The 20,815-nt window shown below is 37.9% G+C and overlaps 1 protein-coding gene across 3 annotated transcripts in view; it reads right to left on the reverse strand.

Moving 5' to 3' along the window:
• GABRB3 (gamma-aminobutyric acid type A receptor subunit beta3) overlaps nucleotides 1-20,815 on the reverse strand; it is a 199,960-nt gene that overhangs the window by 22,374 nt on the left and 156,771 nt on the right. For all 3 annotated transcript variants that reach the window (XM_055702724.1, XM_055702726.1, XM_055702725.1), the window contains 3 exons: nucleotides 12,133-12,353; nucleotides 6,644-6,726; nucleotides 5,409-5,546 (listed from right to left, as the gene is read on the reverse strand). In XM_055702724.1, coding sequence (XP_055558699.1) covers nucleotides 5,409-5,546; nucleotides 6,644-6,726; nucleotides 12,133-12,353 — 442 coding nt within the window. The remainder of the gene's footprint in view (nucleotides 1-5,408; nucleotides 5,547-6,643; nucleotides 6,727-12,132; nucleotides 12,354-20,815) is intronic.

Genomic DNA, 20,815 nt, shown 5'->3' on the forward strand with positions numbered 1-20,815 from the left:
GTGGGCTGTTCCAGTGCCAAGGACCCTGGATGCACTGGGGAAACTTAGAGAAAGATAAGATAGCACTTTGCTATCGATAAAGCAGGGAAAATGGTGTGGATGAAGGAGGCATGTGTCAGCAGTGGAGATCAGTAATGTGTCATGTGTGTCAGTAATGTTCAGTAGTAAAATTCTGAACTGAGAATCAATGTAACAGAGTGAAATTCAGACATTTATCTTGCATGCTTCACCCGTGACAATCATTCATCACCTCATCACCATCTCTGTCTAATGAGATAAGGTAATTACTGAAACTAGTGAGATCTGGCCTAAAGGTGGAGTCTCCAGACAGGTTGTTGCAAGGCCAGAGATATTCAACATAAAGTTGTTTCAAGCACCAGTTTTTTTGCCTTGAAGCTAGAAGACAGAACCCTAAGAACCGTATCTAGGGCCAGGGCTGTCAGTGCTGTTTGTCTTCTTGCTCTAGAGTTGGAGCTTGACTGTAAGAGAGATTCAGTTGTGAATCTGAAGGTGCACTGTTCCTTTTGAGATACCCTATGACATCTCAGACACCAGCATGCAACTAATAGACATGATACAGCCCCTACATCTTTTTGACCAGCAGCTGAAGACTAAGAAGGCTAATCTCAAATAACAGCTGATTAAGCAACTCACTTAAACTACATACACTTGAGCTAGGTGTCTAAATTCTGATTACATCTACAGGACAGTCAGTTCATCTAGTCAATCTAGTAAATGAAACCTAAAGAATTATCCATTTCCTCCTAAAATAGACTCGTATGGGTGGGCTGACTTTTTCTCCAGACTCCAACTATATTGACTAGATTTCCCGTCAACTAAGACACCTAGTTCACTGAAATTATATTCACCTTAAATCAGATCAAGATGAATCCTAGCCCTGCAAGTCGCAGGGTAGGTTTTGAGGGTCTGTAGCTCCTGGGCAACATAACCAAAAGGCTTGCTGGCATTACAGCTGCTTAACGGAGTTGACACATTGCTCAGTTTCATAGAGGTAAATGAAATGTCATCCTGTTTAGTGATTTTCCAAGCTCAAACTTTATTGGGAGGTCTGGATCTCAGGCAATTTCAGAATAATTTGGTGTTTGTATAGTTTAGGTTGAAACTGAAACACAAACTGGTACCCTTGTTTTTTCATACTATGCAGCCAGAGTTCTCCTGTGGTAGCTCTCCCTGAAACTACAAAAGTTTGTAGTACTTCCACCTGTACTGCTTTTACATCTTCACAGATGGCCTATTGGCCCTGTCTCCAGCCTGCCAACCCTGCTATATCTCACCTCCAGCAAACAGATCACAGGAATCTGTGGAAAAAAGGAGAATTAAAAGAAGGACTATTCCTTATTTCCCCTACTTATTTCCCCCTCTTTGTCTGGATGGCTAAAGCTTAGTGAAAAGGGTGTGTCCTAACCTGCATGGAACAAGGACTGTAAGCTCAGATCTTTATTTATCTAAGAAGGAACCATCTTGTGTAACTTATTTAATAAAAATGGATTTCTTGGTGAGCTCAACAATTACATTGTTACTTGCCTGATTATGCTTGGATAATGATTTGTCAATTAAGTCTCAGTACATTTAGAGATTAATTACCAGGAATTTCTAGTTGTTAACTTTCCATCAAAATTTGTTTTTTGCCTAAAGAACAGTGCTACTGTTCAGGGACCAGATTTCTTACCCTTCCTCCCATCTCATATAACATGTTGATGTCTATGGGATAATTTAAATAGTACAGGAATAACAGAATCTGGCCTGAAGTATTTAAATATAACAACAGTATTGAGAATGCAGGCATGAAAATAATCAATAACTAAGCCTCAAATACTTCTCTTTCATATATTTGGGCACTTGGTAAAAAGCAATTACTTGTTTCTGTTTCAATTTCATTAACATCTAGCAAGCTGAAATATCTAGCTCCAAGGCTAAATTAGTCTCTTGCTGTTTTATCCAAATATGAACCAAGATAACAGAGTTGGTCAGTTACAGAATTCTTATTTTAATCTGTTCTTCTGGGAAGGTTCTTCAGCTAATTAGAAATGTACTTTACAGATTCATCTTTTAGAATACAGCAAATAATTAATTTTCAAATCTTTTAAGACTACCCCTCTGTTACCAACAGGTTGCTAATTGGCTCTGAATGCTATGCATCTTGAAGATTTTTACTGGTGTTTTGCATATGCCCATTCTTTTTCCGTTTCTTACCATTTCTGGATAACAAACATTTAGGAGGTGGATTCAGCTCACAGGTCTAGGCACTAAATTTCAGCTGTTTCCATGCAGATATTTACACACAGATGGCACATAAGCTCTCAAAGTAAACCACGGAGATCTAGACTTACATCCAGCTGATTCTAAGGGTGTGATTTAACTGCCTATACAGAGCTGCCTAATGCCATTTGAGATGCATTAGGCTACTGAAGAGTATAATTTAATACTAGTTAAGTAATTAATACTGAAGCAATAGGTTGTCACACAGGACACAAGACTGTAAGACTCTGGAACAGCAGCCTAACTGCTAAGCAGGATGCTATACAGCATCTCAAGAGGCACCAGATACTTACATTTAAGCAACCGAATAGTGTCCTAACAGCTATTCACTTGACAGAATAGAGGTGTTTAAGAGCTGAATTTAGGCTCCATTGACAGCACTGATTTGATATCATTTCACTATGGGCTTAATTCTGTTACCGACACATAGGCATCCAGGGCCATTTTGATGCCTTATGGTAGCCTGTATTGTCTTCAGTTGGTGTTAGATGGATAGTCAAACCAGATTTTTCTTCTTCATAGCAATTTAAATTTTACTTTCTCTTATTTACATCATTAATAAAGAGAACAGGCTGCTGCTTATGTCTTTGCAGATACCTTCTAGAAGACTTAATTCCCAAGTGTTCTCTTTTTTCAAACTACACATCCTGTTTCTCCAGTAATTTCAGGTATTCCATTTTCTAGTCTTCCACTAATACATGCTAATCTTCCTTAGATCATCTTCTTTTGTTCCACAACTCTCTCGAAAATCACTACTCATGGCCACAAATACTCAGCTTAGGACTCTGCAATGCAAGTCTGACTCCTTACAGGATCTGTTTTGATTTTTTTTTTCCAAAAAAAGTTGTTACTGGCTTATATTCAGTTTGAGGTCAACAGCAACCCCTAGATTTCTACACACAGAACCCAGACCTAACCTGGTATTCCCTATCCTGAATTTGGATAGGAATAATTAGTTGTATAAATGTTTATTTTGCACTTGTCCACTTTTAAACTTTTTTTCAGACTAATTTTTTCTAATTTGGCAAGATAATTTTTGAACTCCAGTGCTATACTTCAACATTCATGCAGTTCCTCCAGTATTCTTGCAGCCCCACACAGCTTTCTGTCATTATCTATGGGTTTTTTCCCATGCTTACCATTGCTTCTTAGTAGTAACTATGGGAATAGATTTTTCCATTTGCATAAATTACACAAGATGATACAGCACTGTTCCTCATGAAGGATAGGAGAAATAACTACTCCAAAAGCTGTTTATGGCATGACTCTGAAGTCTTCTTTTATTCTTATACAACCAAAACACACTAGTGCTGAAATCTCTGAAATGTTCTTTGAGATACTGCGCTCAAAGTACTAATATCTCCCCTCAAGACTTCAATAACCTCAAAGCCAAACAACCATGCCTGACTTATTTTCCACAAAAATGTAGAAACTGGCCCTAATTACTAGGACCGTAAGAAATCTGAAAAGAGTGTGCTGACTTTATCCATCAGATCCACTAGCATGTTTCAGATTTAGGATGTGTGGTTTAGAAAAACAAATGTGATGTTTTGCCTGCATGGAAATACTTGGGTCACAAAATTTCATAATTAATGAGGCATTTTCAAAATGTCTTGTACTAAAATAATAGTAAATTCAGTATTGTGACTTCATCAGTGACAAAAATTATTTGCTTCAGAAACTGGTACAAGAAATATGGAGTAATCTGTGACTGTGTCATCCTACTTGCTAATGTCAAGCTGTCTTAAACCCTGAAGCATGAGACTTTTTTACTCCTACAAGTTATTTTGGAAAGAACTGTTATGATTCTGAAAATTTGGTCAGTCACATAAATGTCTACTCCTAGTTTTCATTCTCCCTCATATTTGTCTCACAGATCTCTGGATTTATTTTTTTTCCTGAATTTAATAAATCTCTGTCATGTCTAAATTACTTAATCATGTCTGTACTGAAATATTTCATACTGAACTAAAAGGTAGCTTTGGACCGTCATGAAAGTTTCCCAAATAAGTTTTCTGTATTCTCATCATCGTCCAAAAGAGCCATCCTACAAAAGCATATCCAGTCCTCTGGAGGGGCAGGTAAGCCCTGGCTGCCAAAGGTGACACCAGCTGCAGAATGGAAGGATATAGGATTAGAGTATCTGTTTCTCTATAGAAAAAAACCTTCCATTCACAATGATAAACAAGAACAGCAGCAGTTGGCAAACCCCCTCATATTAATTTCAATCCCAGCAATATTTACATTTTGTTCTGAAATACAACTTGTGTTTCTGTGTACTTTGAAACAGATGCTGCGTCCAAAGAGTGGGTGAAGTGATGGTTACAAACATAATAGAGCTGTGCTTCGTTTGTTCTAGTGTGCTGGGACAGATGGAACAGCACACTCCTGCAGTCTGAAGAGCACTGAAAATCTGGAGGTACCAAATAGTGGCCCCACAGTTACTGATGGACTTCTGTGTTGCTTTGGCCTTGTCACATGTAACAATGTTTTCCTATGCTGGTGTCTGACATTAAATGTGTAAACCAACATTGTGCTTTATCACCTGAAGACATCCATCGCTGTGAGTTACCAGTAACTTCTATTACATCTTTAAGGAAACGAGGAGGAAACCCAGGGATTAAATTTTACCATCTTAACAATGATGACAAAAGCACTGGCTATGTGTACAGTACTATACACCCGTCAGTGTAAATCAAGATACAAAAGACATTACATTCACTATACTACAACAAAACACACACTGCAAAGTTGCAGGCAGGTGTTCATAAAACTTTTTGACCTAGTATGCCAAAACACACGTATGTATGATCAGTAACCCTTTAGGCTACATTTAAACTCATGATTCAGAGGTGAATGACTTCATATTTATTTAGATCACAGATATTTAGGTGTCTAGTGAAGTATCTCTCTCACACACACACACACACAAGAAAAAGAAAAATAAACAAGAAATGGTATTTAATGAGCTCCTACCTCCAGGCTTTATCAAGTAAGTAATTTCTTTAGCCAAACACACAACACAGACTATATATTATAATGATTAATAATGACTAATTATGGTTAATAAAACAGAATTGTCATACATAAGGAAATCAAAGACTAAATGGGCAAATGAAAATACTTGCCTGTGGCAAAGACAACATTCTTTGACACCAGTCTGTATTCCACAATGGAGAACTGAGGAAGCTCAATCCTCTCCACACCAGTGACTGCATTATCTCCACCTCTCCAGTAGAACTCTATGTCGTCTGTTGTGTAGCCATCTGCAGGAGGGTAAGTCAGAAATAACAGCAGCCTCAAATGTAGCTTCAAACACAGTACCTGCTGTTTGTCATTTGAAACAATGAAAAGAATCAGAACAGCTAGCGTGGAGTATGGTATTTTGTTCTGTATGCCTGTGGGAAGGTCTCCTGAAGAGCTATGCCATTACAGTCTGCCTAGGAATTTGAGGTAAAATACTGTTTCTTTTTTGTTTGATTTTTTTTTCTATCATAGGAATTAATGACCTCAATGGGACAGAAAATGTTACCCAATAATCTGAAAAATTGCAGATTAGCATGATTTAAGACATCATACACATTTAGCACTGAAACCAAGTGTATATTTATGCTGATAATCACTAGAAGAAAGTAGATTATTCAATTAATATAGACAAGCATAATTAGGGCAGATCTTTTCCACTCAAGCTAAAAAGCATGAGTTGTACCATTTCCACTAGCTTCTGCAGTGGAAGACTACAGTTAAATATACACAGGGGTATATATTACACGGGTATACTAGTATTTTCTGTATATGGCCCACAATCTCTAGCCAGTAGCTGATATGGAGCAGGAACTCTTGAACCGCAAACATGTATCTGAATATGGCAACCCTAGGACATGACTAGGTGGAAGAGAGAATCTGGTTCCGTTTGGAACACATTGCAAATCATAAATGGGGCCAATCTGAAAGCCCAGGGGGATTCTTGCGGCAAGATCATCCATGCATAATAAAGCATACTGAAAGAAAATGATATCACACTGTTTGCTCTCTTGAAAATTAATCTGATTAAAATATGAGCATTCATTCTCTTGTGTTGCAGATAAGCATCCAGTCACTGCCTCTGCCAAGTCAGGCTGGAGCAATAAATCACTTCATTCTGCCTAAACCTGTTTTTCTAGGATGTATCCATCCATCTAGAAATGGATGGCCTCTCATGTTTTTTTAAAAAGTCAAATAAACAAACAAAAAATCCAAAGGGTAATAATTACATGATTCACATAGTGTTTATACACACCAGTGTAAATATTACACAGTTCTATAAAAAGAAAACCGCCTCGCATCTGAACTAGGTTTTACATGCATTTTCTTATGTACATACAGCTTTCTATTTCCAGAGTACAGTTTTGTTCATCTAATGGATATCTTCTCAAGTCCATCATACAAGCTGCAGTGGTTGTGATTCTGAAATACAAACATCAAATAGAATTACTGTACAGTCAATAATCCAGGTTTTGTTGTTGTTTATTTTTCAAAGTGAGGACTCTCTGCAGAATAGCTTCCAATAGTTGAGAATCTGGTCCATAGTTTTACATTGAGCAGCAGCTTAATACAACAGCAGTTACGCTGACTGCAATGGAACAACTCACTGTGACTTACCCTTATGCAACCAGTCCCTTTGGGGTTCAATGGACCTATCTGCGTATGCAAATATTACACAAACATTTGCTGAGATTAAAAAATATGACTTCATATCAGAAAATATGAAGCAAAAAAGTCTGCTACAAATGTCAAAATGGCTACAGCTGTGTGGATAACTGATTCCTTGGTTTTGTGGCAGCTCCAGAAAAAAACTGAAATGTTGAAAAATTGTTTCAAGTCCAGCAAGACCCTTTGTTTCAAAGCTGAGTATACTTCTCTAGTTTTCAAATTTAAAGAGGATTTTGCAAAGAAGTGCCATACTGAATTTTAAATTTTCTACCCAAATAACAATATATTTTTGCTTCCCTGTTGCCAATGAAGACAATTTAGCACACTAAGGATGAATTTGCAGAACGTTTCACTATTGATGAATCTGCATTTTTCATCAAGCTCTTGTATATCAGGAGCATCAACAATACACATGCACAACCAAAACAATTGTATTAACAGCTTCACAGAGCATTGGCTCTTTATTTTTAAATTAATGGATTTATATTTTTGTAGTAACTTTTAGACAGCTACAACCATATGCTCATGATTAAACTTCAGTATATTCCAGTATTTTGCTGAATCACAGCCTTCATCAAGAGTATCTACAGTATTATGCATCATTTTCTTTATAATGGCTTCATATAAATTTCACATGTAAATTATCTTCTGGGCCTGACTAGGTCCATTCCTTACAGATCCTTTTCTGATACGAACATGAGATGGATCTTGTACACAGTTATTTCCTGAACAAATAACATTCTGCTGATAATTTATGCTAACAATACAAGAGGGGAAATGCCTTAAATGTACCTCTAAAAGCTGGAACTCTCAGTGTTAGGGTTTTGTTTATGTGTTTCCTCTGTTTTAAAGCTTCCTCCTTAATCCCTTAACTTTCTGAAATTACAGTCTTCTCATCTGCTAAACTACTTTAAAATTCAGGGACAACATATCAAAAGGAGAAAAGTAGTTAGGTGCATTTTTCACCTCTTCCACACTACACCCCACCCCCCCACCCCCCCACCCTGCCGATACTGTTATTACGAATGCCCTATCCAATCTCCCAGAAAAGGAAAGAAAGAATGCTTATCCTTACCATACAGGTTATTTCAGATGGATAACCACCTAATATCCAAAGGAAGGGATTAAGAGTATTACAAGTATCTCAGAGGTCATCCTTCTCTGACTGAGAAGGTGCTTTTGCAAGAAAACATTATAATTTCTTTGCACAGGGAGAGATGGTTGTATAAGCACAAAGGCAATGTGTGAGCTAGGAGAGGAAAAAGCTCAAGGATCTGCTACTTGGCATTATCTTCTCACTTGTGTTCCTACCAGTAGCCAGTGAGAAAGGCACACAGCTGATCTTTGTCCTTCCCAGCCTTATCTACGGCATGAAGAGCCACTGCTCTTCACTCTGAGTGTCCTCTGAATATCCTTATGTTAGTCCACAGGCTTTCAGGTACCAAGTATCATAACACAGGAGGATACTTAGGTCAACTTTCCTCCAGCTACCTGCTGGGAGATGGTCTGGTTCCTCTGTTAACACATGTCCCAGTGGGCTGGGATAGTTTAGAAACAGCAACTCCTCAGCTGCACTGCAGTTTAGGGGGACATCTCTGCAATCAACATTTACAAATGCCCTTCTGGGCCCTCAAGGCAAGCTGCTAGACACAGGGCTATTAATTATGGAGATGAACGTTTCCTCAGTATGACAACCACTAGCAGCTCTAGCTAAGTATATAAAACTAGGACTAGCACAGGGTCTTCCAGGAAAACACAGTCTTAAATCTGTGATCATTGATGAAGGTCCTAGCAGTGATCAGCTTTACAAAGCCATACTGATTGTGCAATCAAATGATCTTGCTCCTGAATCAACTGATAACTGTGCTCGAAGTAAAACAAGCAGGCACACTTCAGCATTGCTGCTGTGAGGTTTCTATCCCATGCTTTAGGACATTCCTCTGTACTGATCCAGGTCTCATTTAATATCCTGCAGCAGAATCCACATGAGCTAAGCTGATACAAGAGGGAGTGTGGTACCAGAATCTTAACTATTCTGTTGTATAACTAGCTTTAAATGCCAGCCATAGAGAACACATGCACTTATAAATTATTAATTTGACAGAATTATTAAAAATTACGCAGCTGGCAAACTTGCATTCAACATATTAATTGCCTTACAACTTTTTAAGGAATGTATTTTTATTTTGGCCTGTTCATATACCATAGCACTTCTGTCACAAATTCCAGTACCAGAAACTGCACATTCTTGCTCAAGCAACTTTTTACACTACAGCAAAATGTATGTTTTTAATTTCATAACTATCCACTAGAAAACAAGATACAGATAGCTATAGATAGAAATATATTCACCCCATTCAACCGAAGTAAGCTGAGTGCTCAGGGGTCCTTCCTGGATGAATGTTCAAGCAATTAAATTTAACTTGCACAAATGCTCACCAAAGCAAATGTTCATTGCTCAGGCTTGTGCACACTCCCAAGAAGAGCAGGTTTATTTTTTATGGGAAGGGATGCTGGCTGGCACAGCAGGACAACAAGGTTTCAAGAACTCATCATCACAGCAGTGACAGAGAAACAATTATGAGCCAGACACAGATAAAGTAGTACACAGATATGGATACATTTTGGGTGAAAGCAATACACAAAGGAAATATTTTTAATTGATTAAAATTCCCTACTCCAGTTATCTTTCCTCTGGTTATAGATTCTCTTATCCTTCTCTGCTTCTTTATTACTGGGCTGACTGCCTTTGATTGTATTGCTATATCATATAGAACCCCACCTGTGATGCACTGGAAGATGCTGCACAAACAAAAGGATATAACGTTTACAATATAAATCAGTCTAAGCAATACAAATACTTCTTATGTGACTACACCACAGTCCTGATGGCTAATCTGATCCTCTTTTCATCTTGATACAAAAATACATCCAACAAGAAAAGAACACCATTAAGTGCAGTTGCCTTGTCTGAATGATCGCAGACACTAACCTTTTTACCTTGCAAACATCCATCACGTTTTATATATGGGTGATAACTACACGATTCCTTTCACATGAAGTACATATATTCCTTCACTCTATTTATTTATAACATTTAGCATTGTACTGCCTGAGAACAAGAGGTCTATATATGGCAAACACACAAGCAGTTGGAAAGACTATTTTTGATCTGCAGTCTATAATGACGTTATTTCCTTTTTTGTATTTTAAGAAAAAAAAATGTATCATAATATGTATCGTATATTGTTCTGAACAAGGTGGAACAAAGTCACTGTCGTGCCCAAAGAAAAAAATTCCTCAGAAATGGGTTGAACTTCAAAAAGCTACTGTTCCATTCCCCAACTCATAGATTTTTGCTTGTAGTAGCAAACAGCTTTCTCTGAAGTAGAGAGAAATCTTGGATAACTGAAGGTCAAGTCTTTCAAAACTGATAAATTCTACATTGTTCTGAAGACAATATAGAGCCAGTGCAGCCTCGGGATCACTTTTGCTATTTATTTTTTGCGGAACTGCTTTGCAAAAAGCGCAAGTCTAAAATCAATGGGGCTAAGGCTCAGATATTTTCTTCCTTCCAATCACAATGTCCTATATCTCGCCAAGATTTAATTTCAGGCAGTCATTTTTCATTAAGTAACTCAGCTGCTTCATGGCATGGATATATGACCCTGGATACTGCATACTTTTAGAGGAAAGGGAATGGAAAGAAGTATGGCACACATGAGCCACTGCTAAGCAAATATTATCAAGTGAAATGTAATCTGCTTGTGGACATCTACATTTTGCAGAAGAGGAAGCTAACTTACTCAGATACACTATTTTATGACAGATATTCCTCACCTGAATGACTCAAAATGTTTTGAGAGTAACAGAAAGACTTTTATACATTATTACGATCACAAGAGTTCTAACCTCCATCATTTTTTTTATTACATTGGTGGTGGGGATGGTTCTTGAGATAAAGGAAACAAAAATATTATGCATCATATTTTGAAATTTAAGTAATTGTGGAAAGAACGGTAAACCTGAAGTGTTCCATACTCCGTCAATAACATGCGAGGTGAAAGCCTCTTTTTGCTAAAAACAGTTAATTATGAGACAGTATTTCCTGAACGCCCTAAACTCCTGTAAAGTTTCATATTAGGCTGAGTCTATTTTTATTTTGTCTAGAAGGGTTCATCCAATTATAGCCCATATATGATATGTAATAGGAGTTAAAGAGGTGAGGGGACAAGACCCAAATCAAGCAAAAAGTTAACTGTTGATAAAAAATAAGAGCAGGTAAAATAATAATACTAGACACATAATCCACCTGCATCGCCTTTCAGATCTCATCCATTTTTATACTGGGGACTCTTTACCCTGCACCACCTACGTGCAGCAGCTTTGAGTACCATCTATGCTTAAAAATACAAGAAAGTTGTATTTTTTGAAATGGAGCTTCCACTGACAAAGACTTGTTTTACTGGTACAGTTTAAACCACTGGAGCAAATGGAGTAACCCGTCCAAAGGAAGCAACTTTTTGATACTACAGTCTTCCATTAAGAGTTTTGCTGGTGTAGTTAAGTTTAAGGGAAGGATTTTTCAGCATTCATAACCATAAAAGCTATGACAGAAAGCATAGAAAACACAGGTCAAGCCTAAAATAGGTAGAAAGTAGGATAATGTAAGATCACTTTGTACCTCTGGTTTGAAATACAACACATTGCAGTGCTGATTCATGCTTGTAGAAATCACTGAAGGTACCCACAGTCGTGGTCTTAACTGTGGCTGACTCCATTCAACCAGGGCTGCTTGCAGCTTTTCCTTTATTAACTACAGACACATCAAGAGACAACATAAGCATCCACATTCAATCTTACCGCCTGTATTCTGGACAAAATTTTCAGGTTTACAGTTAATGCTGCCTTTCTGCTTCCTGTAGCCAGTGGGCTTTCCAGATATGGTGACTCTCCAGAAACAGATAAAACCTGACTGAAGGCGCTTCTGGCAAAATTAAGAAACATCCAGTGTGTCATTTGTTTTCTACAGGCATCTTTCAGAGTTACAGGGAAGGTTACATAATACGCTACCCAATGTTTGTAATAACCTTGTACCAGGAAGCTAATATCAACAATACATAACAACAGTGATGAAATCTTCATCATGGCAGTACAGACCTGAGGCCGTAAAGCACCGTTCCATCCGGGTGAAGGCGAATCATTCGATTCTTCACGGTAACGCCATGCACAAATGATTTCTTGTCATTTAAGAAGTAAGTGTCAGGCACCCAGAGTTGATCTGCCACTCGGTTGTCAAGCGTGAGGTTGAGAGGTATGCCAGCATAAGCCAGCCTCTTATCTCTCCAGTACTGTTGAAAATACATAGTCAAAGTGTAATCCTGGCAAGGAAAGAAAGAGAAGCACAACAGTCAATCATATTTGGTTTAACTAGAACAATATTTTTTCCCCTGTTCCTGGCTTATTTTGCTGTTGGTTTGATTTAACTGTATATATGTTTCTGAAAATAAATGCTTAATAAAAACATTAAATATTCCTATCACCTATTAAATAATTCTAATCACAGAATGGACAGGGTTGGGAGGGACCTCTGGAAGCCATCTAGTTCAACCCCATGCAGAAGCAGGTTCACCTAGACATTTTTACTTAATAATTCACATATCACTCCAGTGTAAGGGAACATCTAAATTCTTAAGAAATTCAGCTAGTATTGGTATCTTTTGTCCTGCTCCTCCTTTTCTTTCATGTAGTTCCCCTGAAAACTACTTGAAATTATAACTTTTGTGGGATTATAAATGAGATAATAGGGAAATACTGCCATCTTCCCTATTTTTAAAAATTATAGATAATGGAAAAACATTAAAACTATTTTGAAGCGGTATGCAAATTTCTGTCTCAAAAATAAGCTGCAAAGATAGTGTTTATACATGTGCCTTTGGGTGAGACTGTATCTTTCAGTGACATAAAGGTTTTCTCACCAACCGGCTACATTGGTACTTAGAACTGTAAACGGTAGTAAAGTCCCACTAAAGTCAATGTTTGGTTTCCATGATTTTGTCAATTAAGATTCATGATGACTGCTATGAGCTGTGATCACTAACATAAAAGCCTAAAAGTAGATACAGAAGCCTAAAACATCCATTTTAAAATTCTTTAATCTCAGAATTTGCTAACATGACTTCATCATGTTGTAATAACACTATATTGAAACACTTTCAAAGTCTTTCACAATAGACCTCATTCTTTAGCTTCATGATGTTTTAAAAAACAAACAAAAAATGTCTGGGAACATTTTAAAGTTAAATGTCGGCAAAATTTAACAAACAAACAAAAAAAACCCCAACACATGAAATGCAAGATTTCCAGTTAGAAAAGAAAAACCTTTGTCTTTTCTTTCCCTCATAACTTTCAAGGTTGGGAAGGACATTTTTGTTTTTAGAAAGCCTATTTTTATGTATGAAATAAAAAAGGTGAACATCTGAAAATAAAACTTTCTTATATATGGAAATGAACATTTACAATTAAGGAAAACATTATTTTTTGGTATGATAATACTGCTGTATTTAACAATGAAAATAATGGGACGGTAAGTACAGGCCATGAAAACTCTGATTTTCAAATTACAGAAGTGCTCTAAATGATAAAACTTCTCATGAAAATCTTCACAAAACACTAAGAAATTTATGTGATCTCCATACACATTTAAATATTTAGCAGCAGGTGTACAAGCCACAGGATACCTGCATTTGCATCTGGTTCTACAAGCTGGTGATGCAAAACCCCTCAGGCTGGCTGCTTGTTTGGGAAAAGGATGCTCAGGCTCTCTAAGTATGGCTGTTGGGAATGGTCTATTCTTGTAATAGGTTTCATGTGGAGACAACGCAATTTCAGGCACTGATCCTGCCCTGCTTTCCTCAAGCCCTACAGCCTTTACTTGAAATCAAATGAAACTTGAGCAAACCTTTCACATTCAAGGCCTTTGCATTTTTTATGCAGTGATTCATTCTCTTTAATGAGGAAGCTGCTATAGCTTTAAGAAATCAAGTTTAATTGCTTAGAAAAATAAATTATTAGAGATATCAAGGACAAGCTGTTCTCATTTTAGGAAACTAATAGGAGACCTCTGAAAACAAAAGGTCCCAGTGATAGGAAAAAGGAGCCCATGTGGAACTGCCTGGAAGGAAACTCAGTCCTCAAAACTCAAATCCAACATGACTGCTCAGGAGAATGTGCTCCGACCTTTTTGTCAGCGGCTTCCTTTGGTGGGACTAACGGTCCCTGCTCATCAGTGAACGAGGTACATACTACACAGGTTGCACTTGCCTCACTCCCATTAGCACATCAGGAAGACCACACCTCTTGTCATGTTCTCCGCAATTTTCTAACACTGATGCATTAGAACAAATATCCTCTACTGGCTCTGTTTCATCTTAATCAAAGCTTGTTTCTATTAATGTTCAAAATTTGTGCTTGGCTTCTATAATAGTTTGCAGACCCATGTCAAGAAACTAGGGATTATAAAAGCTGTGGACACAAGAGCAGTAAACCAAAAGCTCACTATGTATAAATATGCAGTATATACACAAAAAAATGAAAAAAAAAACCAAAAAAAAAGAAATAAAGAAATGGGGTGACACTGCACAGCATTGAAAGAAGTGAACCAGCTAGCACCAAAATATAAGAGAAGCAGTATATTTGAACAGAAGAGAGCTTTAGGCTAGCCTCCTTCTTCCTTTGGTTTTAGATAAAACACGTTAACAGCTAATAAATGGAGTAATTAACTAGCTAAATAAAACATATGTAACAATACAAGCAGTAATTGTCATTTTACTTTTAAATAATAAAATTTACTATGGCAGGGAACAACAGTGAAAAAAAGTTTACAAATTACACACAGAAACATCCAGCAAATTATCAAGAACTTTCAGTGTCTTGACTGAAAGATAAACTTCAAAAATACATCCTCTAAGGTACAATGTCATTAGTGCTTTCCCAATTAACCTTCTTATTTCCTCTTAACTTTAAATACCCCCCCACACACATCTATATGTCTGCTAATGTATATGTCTATATTTGCATGTATTGAAACCAATGATACCACAAAAAGTTGTTGTTTTTTTTTTAAAAGTACATTATTTTATGCAAAACATCAGCTCATTCTCAGTTCTTCGCTTGGTATCTACTAAGGAAAATGCACAAGCAGCAGCATCTGCAATGGCAATATACTACCCAGCTGCACTAACACGTATGCCCAACCCCACTCTGCACTTTGAACAACAGAAAGGGCAGAAACGGAGTGCCCAAGAAAGCGTGTGTGCTACCACACACCCTGAAGGATCACTGTACATTTGTGCTTTGCCAGTCTCACCTGCACTGAAGATGATGGGATAGAAAGAATTAATATAAACCACGCTTGTTCGCCATCACTTTTTTCCCAATCACCTCAAAGTAACCAGCAGCAACAAACTCATATTAGAACCACACTGAAACTGCTTGGTTGTGCAAGGAGTGATAAAAAGAGCAGGAAAGGCCAGCTCCTTACAGTGGCTCTACCAGAGTCACCACCAGAAGAAGTTAAGCTTATTAAAACCCATAAGGATGTCAGCTCTCACTCTTTGATTACATAATTTGCTAGGCTTTGTACCCATAAAGGAAGTTTTCCCTTTTTCTATACTCCAGAGAAAAATGCAAAAATGGTTTGAGTGTGGACTGGAAAAAATGTATTAGGTATTTTTTGTCAGGTAAAATGAGAAAATGGACTTTTACCCCTAGGTAAGCGGTCGACAAAGTTTATTAAAGGCTACCCTGCTCCAAGGGAGCTTATGATGACTAGCTGTGATATAGAGGTTAAGAGGGTATATGTCTAAATCCAGAAGAAATTAATCCCACTACAACTACTGTATTAGGGTGCTATTCTGTGTCAAAGATGACACAGATCTGCCAGCTTTTAGAAATTCTAACAACTGCACAGAGCAGCAGACAATTTTCTCAGCAGCAAAGACCTCCATAATCACATTTTTTTATTCCTTTACAATACCATGCCACATTGAAGGTCCTCCTTTCCCTCCCCAGTTCCTCACAGTAATAGACACTTCAGGTCAAGCTCAGTAACAAAAAGCACTCAAAGCCCCGACAGGACAAACATGGTGCTTCTGAAGTACAAGAGAAATGTCCTCAAAATGGGAATAGCTGGGCTGTGCAGGCAACATAAGCTTTCTTTTGTGTATTCAAAGACCATGGAACATCTTACAAGGATAAAGAACGGTGACAAGCATCCTTGACTTTCTAGCACTGAACAATGCCATTAATGTATAGGAAAGGCACACAGAAAGGTGTGCTGGTACTTTTTCAACATAGTTTGCCCTGGGAGAAGGAGGGAGAAACCCCCAAAACCCAACCTCAAATAATATATAATACTTGGGAAGGAATTTAGATACAGTGGTAAAGAGCCTCACACCACAACTTCAATAGAATATAGTGCATCTGTGTTCTTCCTATGTATTATCTGTGATTTCAAAACATCTTAAGCAAGAATTATAGAGACTCACAAATACTGTATATGCTAACAATGACATTTTTAAGCTAATTAAAGCTAAGATATTTGTCTCTCCACAGACTGAACATACCATGTAGGAAGTACAACTATGATGTAACTACAAATCCACTCCGGACAGGAAGAATGTACTATAGTATGCTACTGTACAGTACCTGATACACTGACTATAGGACTAATGAACAATAAATATTAATATCCTGTAATACTAAAAGCAAACAATAATTTGTTTTCTATAGCTTTATTTATGTTATCTTTAGCTTTTCTCTCCTGCACTCAATAAAAGGGAAAGAAAAATTTAAAAATACAGTTTGACTATCAAAATAAACAATATTACAGGAGCAATAATGCTGTAAAAGTAACTATCATTGTTTACAGTCTTACTGTGTTATATATCAAGGATGTTAAAGTTTTCCATTATCTGTAAAGATGTTTTGATTCTTCAAAATGACTGCTAGATAGAACATGACAATTAATAATTATGATGGAATACTGTTAATATGGCAGTTAAGCAAAAAAAAAAAGTCAAATAAATAAATACATTGAAAATTGCTGGAAATATTGGAAAAAATATGCAAAAAGAACTATTCCACTGCTTGGGAAGACAGTCTTGCATCTACTTGAAACACAGACTTCTGTTTTAGATTTGCATTTGGATGTAAATTTACATTCTTGTTTTCTCAACCAACAGACAAATGTGATTATTACCACCAGCTTTTGGATTATTTATTTCTGATGAGTTAATAAAGTAAATACTCATTCAGTGGGTAAAAAGACGTACTGAAGATACATGCCTTTGTCTGTATATCTTCACGGTCCTTTCCCTCACCTTCCACACAATTTCAAAAATTAGATATGGCTATAGTATAAGGGGCTATTTCTGAAGCATGATGATTGAGTTACATTCTTCCCAATAAGCCCAAAGTGAGTTGCAAGGCCAAACTCAAGAATCCTATGCTTTGACAGAAAAACTGTAAATTTGTCCCCCTACCATACACAGAAAAGACCCGAGAAACAGATTAATGCACTCATTAATTCACATAGCTAATTTAATAGATGTATTCAGAAAGGCTCACCTTAGGAAGACAGAATTTACTAGCAATACTGTTCAGTTGTGCAAGATGATCACTTAAACATTTTTTATTCAAAATTTTCAAAAACTTCAGTGACTTTCATATGAAAGAAAAAATGTACATTATATTTTACCTGTTGAATTTTTGATTTGCCCAATGTCTAAACCATACTATTACTTATTTAATTGTCAGCAAATGGAGAAAATCACCAAAGCCTATTGTCCTGCAAAGTCTTTCACAAGAAAACGGCCTGACCAAAACCTCTCTGGTGTTAGATGCAGTTCATGAGCAGCCTTAGTGAAGGAGACGTGCACATGCACACAGACACAACACATCCACTCTACTCCACCAAAGCACCTTTCTCTAACCTTTCTTGATCTACCTGATGTTATAGTAAAGATTCATCCCACCTATAAGATCCTGACTCAGGCTTCTCTCCGACACTATTCAAAACCCCTACAACTGTGACAGTTTGAGAACATGGCACATATTTTCCCAAGCATGTGGCTAAAATATTCTTCTGTTAAGAAAATGCAGTGCTAAAGCAGCTCAATTACACTGGTTTCAGTGTGACCCTCCATAGATCCATGTTGTCTCAGTATTCTTTGTACCAAATTACCATGATTTTTTCCTCTTCCATGAAACACACAAGGATGGTGTTATAAATAGTTCTAAGGAAATATTCAGCCTCCAAGAACCCACTTGATGCTACAAAACAGTTTTCCAAATAAATGTATGATTGCATGGGTCTTTCCTGTCCTCTCATACCCTTTGGCACAAGTTTCCCCATCTCCACTGCAACCACAGTGCCTTGTCCAAAGAGCCTGTCCCCCACTGAGCATCTGTGGGTGCTCTGAGGAGGGTTGCCATACCAACCAGTGTTCAGTTTTCTGCAGGCAAAGTGAGCATGGTTGACATAGCAACCAGCCAAAGCAGCTTCTCCCCAGCTTTTCGGAGACAGGCAGTGGTCACTGCAACAGAAGAGAAGCTTCTCAACAGGAATGAAGGGAACAGCTGGGCACCCTTGGTGGGCACTGCCCCGTGGCACCTTCCTGCCATGGCCACAGGAGCTTGCTCTTCAAAAGCTGAATATTGGCTTTTCTCTCTCTGTGTTCCTCCACCCACAACAAACTGACAGGGATGCCTTCCTGCTCCTGGGGTGTTATCTCATCTGAACATCAGAGGACACCAGCTGACAAGGAAGCAAGTGCTTGGGCTGAGCTTTGGTGTCTCATGAACACGGAGAAAGAAGGAACAAAGCTCCTGCAAATATTTCAGGTTAGGGACATAAGTCAGAAGAATAAGAAGTCAGTCTGTGCCATTTAATCCCTGATAGAAGGGAGTAGGGGGGGAATACTTAAAAATTCCTTCTCGGATTCAGACTATCACAGGTATTACAACACCATAGGCTTCTCAGTAATCAGGAGTGTCTATTCCCAAAAGACTAATCAAAGAAAAACTAATGTACACCTTTACAAATCGAGGGTTATCACACTCTCTAATCAGGTGGCAGAAAGCTAGCTAAAAGAAATACAGTCTTTCACTACACCCCTGAAGAACTGTCCAAAGATTGCAGCAAATTGCAATCAAAATCCACTTGAAGATGGACAGAGAGAACACAAAATTCAGTGGTTGATGGAGCCCTCCTAAAAAAGAGGAATAGAAATAGAAATATCAAATGTTTAGATTATATACCTGGAAACTCTAAAAGAGATAAAGTCAGAAAAAAAACCACCAAATATCCTAAAAAAAACAACCAAAAAAACAAAAAAAAACAAAAAAAGACTTATAAGAAAGAAAAATAATGCTAGGCTCAGTGAGGCATTGAACTTGCTTCATGAAGCACAAATTTATTTATTTTAGAGCTGACAGGACCTCAAGAAAACAGGTACATTTAATTGCACTAATTGAAATCCTGATAGCAACCTACAGGGAAGAAAAAAAATGACCTTTATCAGCTGTCAGCTGGTTCCCACGGTTTAGGCAGCGGACCTTAGAGAGATGGGAACTGACAACTAATGGATTGTGCCTCCTACACAGTAGCAGGATGTACCACCAATGAGCTGGAGGAACAGTCTACTGTCCTAGAAACTTTATGGGTTGATTTTTTTAGTGGTGAGATATGAACAGAGGCCAAAAATTTGGGATCTACCAGGTACCCATTGTAGAGAATGAAAGACTTCTCAGACTTCTACTTTGATCTTTCCATAAACGTATCAACTTGTATCTCTCTTTGGCATTAGTTGAGTTATCAGTAAATATCTGGAAGGAAAAACAAAACTTAAGAGAAATCCCTGTAAGTTGTTATTATTTGTCATGTTTGTTCAGGTCTTCCTATTTCTTAAGACTATCTCATACATAATTCTTTTAGTATCTGCAAGGTGTTCCAGGGCAGCAGTTACGGAGACAGAGACTCCATAGCTGAGCATACAGAGATATGCTCTAAATACTGTGACCATAAATATATAGGTCCATCCCTCTCTTATTTACTATGACTGAACATGAAAACAATCCAAAACAATTTTTGGCAAACCTCTATTTCAGACTGGAAAGTCTGCAGTCTTTTTGTCATCATAGAATTGTAAGAAGACCTTCCTAAAGGCACTCCAGAACTTGTATGATATTTTTTTAATAACTCCAGAGTCAACAAATAAAATAAAGCTATATTTAGGAAGAGAGAACTAAGGGAAACATGCACTTGGGTGAAAACAGAAATCTGTTCACATCTACACTTTTTGGTTAGAAAAAGAAATTTTTACTTCACTGTGGGGAGAACTTTTAAAATTTTCTCACCTCCAAACCTATTAATTTGCTGACTCTGGGAGCCAGCCAATGTCGCTGGCACTAGAGCAGCAAGGCTGACACCCAGATTTCTACTCGCTGTCTGTGATTACCTGAACCACCAGATATTCTTACTGGAAATCCCATTCAAGGCAGACACCATGAACAAAACGCCCTTTGAGAAAGAGAGTGAGAACACATTGGCCATCCAATGCTTTTAAAATGCAGAACCTTAAACACGATCTGTGTATTTTTCAGTATCACAGCACGCACCATGTAGGTGTGCCAGGCCTGGAGGGCACCCCCAGACCTTGCTGGCCCTGCCAGACCCCAGGGCTCCCCCCCACCCTGCCCAGGCCCGGCACCCCATGCCAGCACCCGGGGCCATCAGCCCTGGCACCACCACAGCAGGGCCAGCCTCCAGCTCCCCACCTCC

The sequence above is a fragment of the Falco cherrug genome, chromosome 2 (genome assembly GCF_023634085.1).
Source record: "Falco cherrug isolate bFalChe1 chromosome 2, bFalChe1.pri, whole genome shotgun sequence".
NCBI classification, from domain to species: Eukaryota; Metazoa; Chordata; class Aves; order Falconiformes; family Falconidae; genus Falco; species Falco cherrug.